Source organism: Falco rusticolus, chromosome 19 (genome assembly GCF_015220075.1).
Source record: "Falco rusticolus isolate bFalRus1 chromosome 19, bFalRus1.pri, whole genome shotgun sequence".
Taxonomy (NCBI): Eukaryota; Metazoa; Chordata; class Aves; order Falconiformes; family Falconidae; genus Falco; species Falco rusticolus.
The window spans coordinates 5,630,672-5,638,910 of record NC_051205.1 but is presented as its reverse complement, the minus strand read 5'-3'; the positions used below and the strand labels follow the sequence as shown (position 1 = coordinate 5,638,910).

The window sequence follows — 8,239 nt, the reverse complement described above, 5'->3', positions numbered from 1 at the left end:
AACAGGCTTAAAATGGGAAAAAAAGGGATTACACCCAGGATGCAACATGGCAAGAGGGGCTGCTGTGGGGTTTTGCACCGTTGTCTTTGGGGGCAGCTTCTTCCCTTCCCTTCTGGGGATTCTCTGTGGTCTAATATAGGGTTGAGCTCACCCCATAGCCCATCCCCAGGGGGCTCAGTGTGAGTTTCCCCCCTCCCCATCCCCTCTCAACGTGGTTTGCCGTGCCACCCATGCAGGCATCCATCCGCACGGGTCAGTCCTGCACCCAACAACCTCCTCAGGAGCGATGGGAGATGCACAGCCCTCAATTAGGAGGTGGCAATTAGTGCAGGGGGGGAAGGCGAGCTGGGAAGCGTCCCCCTCCCTGACATTTTGCTCCTGGGAAGGAGAGAATAAATGATCCATAAAGTTTCCATCGGCAACGCAGGGGAGAGCAGCTCTGACGGCCACACGGGAGGAGTGCGCGGGGCCGGTGGAAATATTTAATTTTGCTGTAAACTTTATTTTGATGGTTTGGGTGATTATGAGGGGAAGGAATTCATTTTTCCACTAAGCTCTCACGTTCATCACAGCAGAAAAAAACCCACCAGCAGAAAAAAAACCACCAGTGTTTGCACAGGAGCGAGCTTATTAAATAAATGTTGCCCTAAACGGGGCGGTTTTGCTTGCTCTGGTCCCAGAGCCATCGGGGCTGGGGGTGGTGGGGGGAAAGGGCTGGTTGGGCCCTTTTTCCCCCCAAATTTAGAGGTTTAGAGATGCCCAAGATGCTGCAGCGCATCATGGCTGGGTCGCAGGGTGCTGGGGGCGATGCTGGGCTGAACCGGCTGCTGCACCAGTGCCTTTGAGCCATAAAACTGATAAAAAACAAGAAATAAAAACATCAGGAGAGTTGGGGGGGGTGTGATAAAGGCGACAGAGCCAAGATTGAGTGTCCAGTACTGCTGTCACCAGGGCAGGGACCCCGCAGGGTGTTTTGGGGGGATCTAGGGGAAACTGGGTTTTTCCCGCAGCTTTTCCCTGGGGCGGGAGCATCCCCCGGGATGCAGACCCTGGGGTCGGAGTGCCGAGACCCCCGGAGTGACCCCCCCCAGGCAGCGCCAGGGGAGAGTGAGCTGGCGCCCGGTGAGGCTGCGGCAAAGGATGGAGCGTGCCAGGCTGGCACGGCCTCGCACACATGTGCACGGGTTTGCACGTCTTGCACAAGCACATGCAGTCCCGCACAGCCTGGCAGCAGCAGGGGCAGCCTCCTGTGGCCGCGCCACCTGGCACTGGCACTCACAAGTGTGCACGAGCACACGGGGTCTCGCACAAACACGCGTGGCTTTGCACAAGCAGGTCCAAGCTTGCACAAGCTTGCACAAGCACTGGGACAGCCCTATACTGGTGTGGGCAGTGATCATACTGGGGTGGAGTCCCCCATACTGGTGTGGGCAGGGATCATGCTGATACAGAGCCCCCCATACTGGTGTGGGCAGGGCTCGTACTGATCTGGACCCCCCATACTGGTGCAGGCAGGGCTTGAACTGGGATGGAGCCCGCATACCGCTGCCGGCAGGGCTCGTACTGGTACAGAGGCCCCCGTACTGGTGCGGGCAGGGCTTGCACTGGTACAGAGCCCCCCACACTGGTGCGCGCAGGGATCATACTGGTACAGAGCCCCTGTACTGGTGCGGGCAGGGCTCGTACTGGCCCGGGCCCCCCGCTACCGGCAAGCGCAGCCCCCAGCCCAGCATCTGTCCCGGAGCCGCGTGTGCGCAGGCGCAGGCGCAGGCGGGGCGGGGGCGAGGGGGGGGAGGAGGGGCCGCGCGGGGCCGTGCGCAGCCCGCAGTACGCATGCGCACAAAGCCCCGCCCCGCCCGGCCCACCTCTCCCCCGCGCAGCTGTGGCGCGTGCGCCGCACGGCCCCGCCCCGCGGCCCCACCAAAGGGGCGGGGACCTGGGCTCCGCCCCCCTCGGGATGCTCATGCGCACTGAGACAGGGGCACGCCCGGGCGGGGCCAGGCGGGGCTCTAGTGGCCCCGCCCATTTCCCCGGCGGGGGGCAGCCCCGCCGTGACGTCATGCCCCGCCCAGGCGTGCAGGGGCGGGGTTAACAAGGGGGCGTGCCCGGCGCGTCCCGCCCTGCGCTGTGCGCACGCGCCGGGACCGAAGGGTGGAGGCGGCGCTGGCTCCGCCCACCGCCGCCTCTCGCCGTTGTCATAGCGACGGCGGCTGCGCGGGTGGCACAGTGGCGGCTGCGGTGGTGGGTCTGAGCGGCTGCGTGGGTCGGGGGGGTGGGGCCTGGGCTGGGGGCACCCTTCGTGGCTGTCCCTGCGGGGGGCTTTCCCGTGGGGGCAGGTCACTGTGGGGTCGTTTGAGGGGGGAGTTTCGTTCTGGGGGGTGTCTGTGTGTGGGGGTGTCTGTGTGTGCGCGTGTTTTGAGGAGGTGGTGTTGGGGGGCGTGTGCCTGGGGGGTTTTTGGGGGGTGGGGGTGTCTACTAGGCATGGCTGGCTGTGGAGGAGGGGTATGTCTCCCTCTTGGGGGGTCCTCAGGGGTGTAGGTCTGTTCGGGGGGGGGGGGAGACCACCTCTGTTGGGGGGGGCGGCTGTCTCGGGGAGGGGGTGCCTCTGTTCTAAGGGGGCTGCCTGGCAGCAACCCCCCCTTGAGGTGTCCCTAAGTAGGGTGTCTCGCTTCCTAGGGTGCTGTGGAAGTCAGTTGGGGGCAGGCTCCCTGTGCTGGGTGCCGGACCCCCCCGGGGTGTCTCTGTGTGGGGGTGTTCCCCTGAGGGGTCTGGGGCCGGGTCTCGGGGGGGGGGGGGGGGGGTGCTGTTCCCCATGGCCGCAGTTCAGGGTTTCCTTCAAAACCTTTTACTCTGTCACAGGTTACGTGCACTTCTGCGGTGGCCACGATGGGCTCTGCGCTTTCCCTCCCTGTTAGCGGTGCCCCCCCAAGGCAGAGGCAGAAGCCTGAGGATGATGATGATGACTTACTCAACAGCCGAGGCCGTGTGGAAGACATCGCCAAGTTTCCGTATGTTGAATTCACAGGTCAGGACAGCATCACCTGCCCCACCTGCCAAGGCACTGGCTGCATTCCCACAGGTGACTTAAATACAAAAATCAAATGTCATTTACGTGAGCGACCGTGCACACACGTGCCATCGGTTAATGCGTTCTTTTTGCGTTCCAGAGCAGGTAAATGAGCTGGTGGCGCTGATACCCTACAGTGACCAACGGCTTCGTCCGCAGAGAACGTAAGTGTGTAGTAAGAGAGTAATTATGTCTCTGCAAAGAGTGAACAGGGCTCTTTTGTCGTTTATGGCTGCAGCTAAACACTTCACACGTTCTGCAGCCTCCCCTTCATCTCGTGGCTTGTTTTCATCGGAGTATGCCAACAAATACAATTTAAAGTGTAACTTTAAATACATCCTGTGAAATCCCACTGTGGGGTGAATGTGGAAACAATGATCCTACTCACACCATTCATCCATCCCCACACCCTTTACTGAAGCTCTCAGAAAGAAACTGCCTTAACAATAGCAAAAATAGCAGATAGCGAAAAGTCTATGGGGGCAAAAATGATTGCTGGGTTACTCATTACCGAAAAATAACCTCTTTAAAGGGTGACGGTTTTGAGCAATTTCAGATATTGAAAATGTTAGAGCAGCACTTCTGCGTCTCTTCCAAGGAAGAACAAACACGCCTTGTGTGCTGGCTAGGTTGGGTTTCAGGTCTAATGTCTCTTGCAGCCGTGGATGCTGCGTTAGGGCAAAGGAGGTGACCCTTCCCTGCCTCTTCCAGGAAGCTGTATGTCCTGCTCTCCGTGCTGCTCTGCCTGCTGATATCAGGGCTGGTGGTCTTCTTCCTCTTCCCACACTCCGTCCTGGTCAACGATGACGGTATTAAAGTGGTTCAGGTTTGGTTCGACAAGAAGAACTCCGTTGTTATTCTTGCCATCACGGTAAAATTTTCATGTGTTTGTGTTCCTGAGGGAATAAATAATGTGCTGAGCTTCCAGGAAGGTCGCTGCCACTCGTGTCTTCCTGCTCTCTCCATCCAGGCCACCTTACGGATCAGGAACTCCAACTTCTACTCGGTGACAGTGACCAGCCTGACCAGCCAGGTGCAGTACATGAACACTGTGGTGGGCACCCAGCAGATCACCAACGTCTCTAGCATCCAGCCGCTGAGTGACAAACTGGTACTCCTCTTTCATTGCACTTAACTTGTTTTGGTGATGCTTATAATATACGAAACCTGTGCACCACTGTGAGTTAACCTGGTATTAGTCTGTCTACACCTTTGCTTGGCAAAACAGCCTTATGGCTAGAGCAGCCTGTGCTTTATGCACACCAGCTGAAAGGCAGCAGCCAGCAGGGAGTATTCTGAGAGGAGTGGATTTAACAGAGTACTAAAGCTGTGTCTGAGTATATTTTTCTCTTTTACAGGTGAATTTCACTGTGAAGGCGGAGCTGGGAGGACCCTTCTCTTATGTGTAGTAAGGGTTTACTACTCTTCGTATATAGTTGGGGAAGAGGGAAAGTTTAAGCTCACTTAATTAGAATTTGTTCTGGAAATTACTTGTTTTCTGCTAACTTCCTGGCAAGAAACTGTTTGCTAGAAATGACTTGACAGGCCACTTTGTCGGGATGTTGTGACGTGGCTTTTGGACCGTGTCTCAAGTTGAGTTAGCACTGCAGGGAAAATATCATCAGAAGATACCAAGAAACGCGAGTGTGTCTACAACCCTGCTTAGCCTGTGCTGACCTATTTCTTTGTTTTGGTCTCTTCCAGTTACTTTTGCACATTCCCCAAGGTGAAGGTACATAACATCGTGATCTTCATGAGGTAGGTGGTTCAGTGTTCGGCTCCTGACTCAAAAGGGAAGTGCTGCCACAGCAAATCTAGGGTACACGAAGAAAATTCCGCTTGGCAAGCACCCCAGCCTGGTTCACAGTGTCAGCTTTTAATCCAGGCCAGTTGACACAGTTGGGTGAAATGTAAGATAGGGAGGAGGAGAAGACACCAGGCTGCTCCACGCTGAGCTTTCACGTGAGGGGTGGTTGCACCAGAGGCTGCGCTCGCCTGCTCTGCATATCCCTGTCCACTGCAGTGATCTATCCTGAGCAAAGATCTGAGAGGATCTGCAGCTTTCGAGGGGGAAGAGGGGTTACATGATGAGGGTAGAACCCACTGGGCTTTTTTATTTTGATAGAGGGATTGCTGTTGCGGGTTCTGTCCCCACTAAACTGCTCTTCCCCCCTCCCAGGACGTCAGTGAAGCTCTCTTACATCGGCCACATGACACAGAGCGCTTTGGAAACGTACCACTACGTGGACTGCAGCACCAACTCCACGGCTGCCCTGGACCCGCTACCTCTGCAGTCCCTCTCGACACAAGGCGCAGCCAGGGAAGCCAAGAGCAAGCCCTGAGGGTGCAGCTGATGTTTTCCGTGGGCAGATGGTTGTGCACATGAACTTCTAGAAGGGAGCAGGAACTTTCAAAAGGAAGCAGAGGGATCGCAAGTGACTTTAGCAGGAGATATTTGAAAGCTCTGTGTCCCTTTCTCGCTCTTCCCCATGCAGCTGGGCTGCATTGCCTGTCCACAAAACCCGCCTGGGATGTTGTTAACGCATGAGCAGGCAGGTCCCTCCCCAAAGCCAGGGTCCTGCTCGGCCCACCTTCCTCTTTGGTTCTGAAGAACCTTTTTGGTAGGGAAACTGGACTCTCAAGCTTCCTGCTTTAGGGTCTGAAGATCCTTTTTTGCAGCTGTTTTGAAGCTTAGCACCGTGTCAGCTCCTTTCAGGGTAAACTAATTAGTTCTGTGCAATTAATTTATTCCACTTTTGTTCTGTGGTAGCATGTCACTGGCTTGTTTCAAAGCAGACCTTGATTAAAAAGGGATAGTCCTTGTCAGGAGCGCACAGGTAAGGCTTCCATCCCTTGAGTTGCACTAGAAGGAGGCAAAGGAAGCGAAACCTTTGAAACACGCTTTATTGTGCAGATTTTGTTTGCTGGCAGCTGAGGCCACCTACAGCAAACCATTACCAACACACCCGTCTCGATGAAGGCAGCCTCAGTTAGTGCAGCACTGCTGGGGAACTGTGAAGGCTCCTGGTGAACTGGACCTTCCTCCTCCGCACTGCTCCAAACCTTCCTCTCCTCCTCTTCGGCAGCTGCAGGGTCTCAGGGGTTCAGAACCAGGGGGCTCGTAGCTCGGAGTTGCTTTGTACTTGTGCCTGCCGCAAACAAGCGCGGAGTTGAACTGATTTTTGTGGGAGTTGGGCCTTTGGAAGGCTTCCCTCCCAGGAGCCGGCCTCCTGGCATGTTCTTAAGGCAAAAAAGATGTGAAAGCGCCACTTGCTGATGCTCTCACTGCGGCCTCGCGCCGTTTGCAGCTCGGAGGGGTTAATTCTGCTTCTGCCCTTTGTAATTTTTCTGGAAGGTGATCACTACAGCCACCCGTGTTTCCTCTCTGCCTGCGCCTGTGGGAGGCGGAGGGGGGGGTGTGTGTGGAAACAAAGCGCAGGTAAAGGCTACGAGGGAAACGGGGGCTGGTGCTTTTCAATGAAGGATCTTTATTTTGCGTGAGTTTGAAATAAAGCCACCCCTTGCTTTTTTTTTTTTTGCTTTTTTTTTTTTTAAGAAGTGGCACTTGCGCCTAGCAGGGTTTCTAGGACTGATTTCTGTTCGTTAAAGCCGAGTTGCCCGGTACTGCGAGGTATCCTTTGTTCGGACAAAGCTCTGGCTTCCTCCTTGTCCTGGAGCTGGTGCTCTGGGTGGGATCGTGCCCTCTTGCTGCTGGCTTTGGGGGAACGAGGGCTGAGAAACTCGCCCAGAGAGCAGCAGTTCCTTTCCCCCCCAGGGCTGGTGGGACGGGTGACCCCGGCTTTGGTGGCTGTCACACTGTGCAGTCCTGGGTGATGCGATCACGAGCTGCTCGCATGACTCTTATAACCCTTCCCCAATTTATGAGTTGAACTCTTCAGGAAAATGAGGAAATCACAAACTTTGCTCTTTATCCATCTGGTTTCATGAGCTTCCCCGCTCAGTCCTGGCCCCTTTGGTTTCTCCTCGTGGGGTGATGCTGCCTCCTGCCTCCTGCCCCGCCACCCCCACCCCCCCCCGACGTTGCCTTTCCCACCTGCGCCACTGTCCTCGGCTGCAGCCCCGGAGGTGACGCAGCCTCTCCTGCTACAGGCTGGGAAAGTAGCCGCCTCTGGGGGCCTTTTACCCGGGTGATTTTGGGGGGCTCAGGGGGTTCCCACAAGCTCCCGCTGCTTGGCTAGACAGGGGAAGGGCTTTGCCCCGAGTTAGTTGTGTGGCAGCTGGCAGCGGTGAGCCGGAGCACTAATCATTAGGGGTGCCCTCTGGGTCATGTGGCAAAGCACTTGGCCTTTTAAAGGGCGTTTTATTTTGAAAATCCTTCTTAATCCCCCCAATCCTTTTTAATGAATTTCTTCTGCCAATGTTTTTTGAGGATCCCAGCCCTGCGGAGGCTGCCTCAGGTGCTTTAGCACAGTTGCTGCTGTGTTGCCAGCTGTGAGTGTTTAAAATTGAGATGAGGGCCCCAAAGTAGCATTTTTAAAAGTGTTTTTTTTTTTTTAATCCTTTAAAGTTGTAATTTCTCTTAATGAAAAACTGCAGCGCCCAGGCTATCAATGGATGCAAAAAGCCGAGGCTTTAACAAAAGCACTGTCATGAAACTCATAAACTTCCCCAGTCAACAGCTGCATGTTGCATCCTGCACGTAAAGCTCAAGCACATTTGTAACTCCTGTGGGGTCAGTGGGCTAATTTTCTTTAAGATAATAAAAAACCCCTCAACTACTGAGGCTTTTTCTCCAATTAGCAAGCCTGTTTAAGAGAAGAATTTAAATATGTAACTTTTTATGAAACTTTAAAGGCACAACTGCCTTGCGAGACGTCAGTGTGTGATGGCTGCCAGCTCTGCCACCCTTTGTATTGCTAAATAGACCCTGGAATGAGATTTTTACGTGCACAAAATGGACAAATTCTGTGGGGAGGGGGGCTGGAAGGCAGGCCCTGGCCATGGGTGTACTGGTTTGCATCACGATTGGTCTCAGCATCCCCCTCCCCACTGGTTTCCTTACTGGTGTCCCCAGTGCTTGCCCCTGTTTTGTTCAGGGGAGCAGCGGGACAGAAGATCGGCTCCTGGTGTTCCAAGATCTGTCAATTTAGATGGCTTTCCCCTCCCTTTTTTTTTGCCTTTTTGAGGAATTGATATGTTTGGGGTTTTTTT

General features: G+C 55.0%; 1 protein-coding gene across 1 annotated transcript; it reads left to right on the top strand.

The window, feature by feature from the left end:
* Positions 1-2,150: 2,150 nt before the first annotated feature.
* On the top strand, positions 2,151-5,807 carry TMEM106C (transmembrane protein 106C). Its single transcript, XM_037371339.1, has 8 exons — positions 2,151-2,241; positions 2,860-3,079; positions 3,168-3,231; positions 3,779-3,938; positions 4,038-4,178; positions 4,426-4,475; positions 4,772-4,825; positions 5,247-5,807. Exons 2-8 carry the CDS (start codon positions 2,887-2,889, stop codon positions 5,407-5,409), a joined length of 825 nt encoding a protein of 274 aa, XP_037227236.1. The 5' UTR covers positions 2,151-2,241; positions 2,860-2,886; the 3' UTR covers positions 5,410-5,807.
* The last annotated feature ends 2,432 nt before the right edge of the window (positions 5,808-8,239 follow it).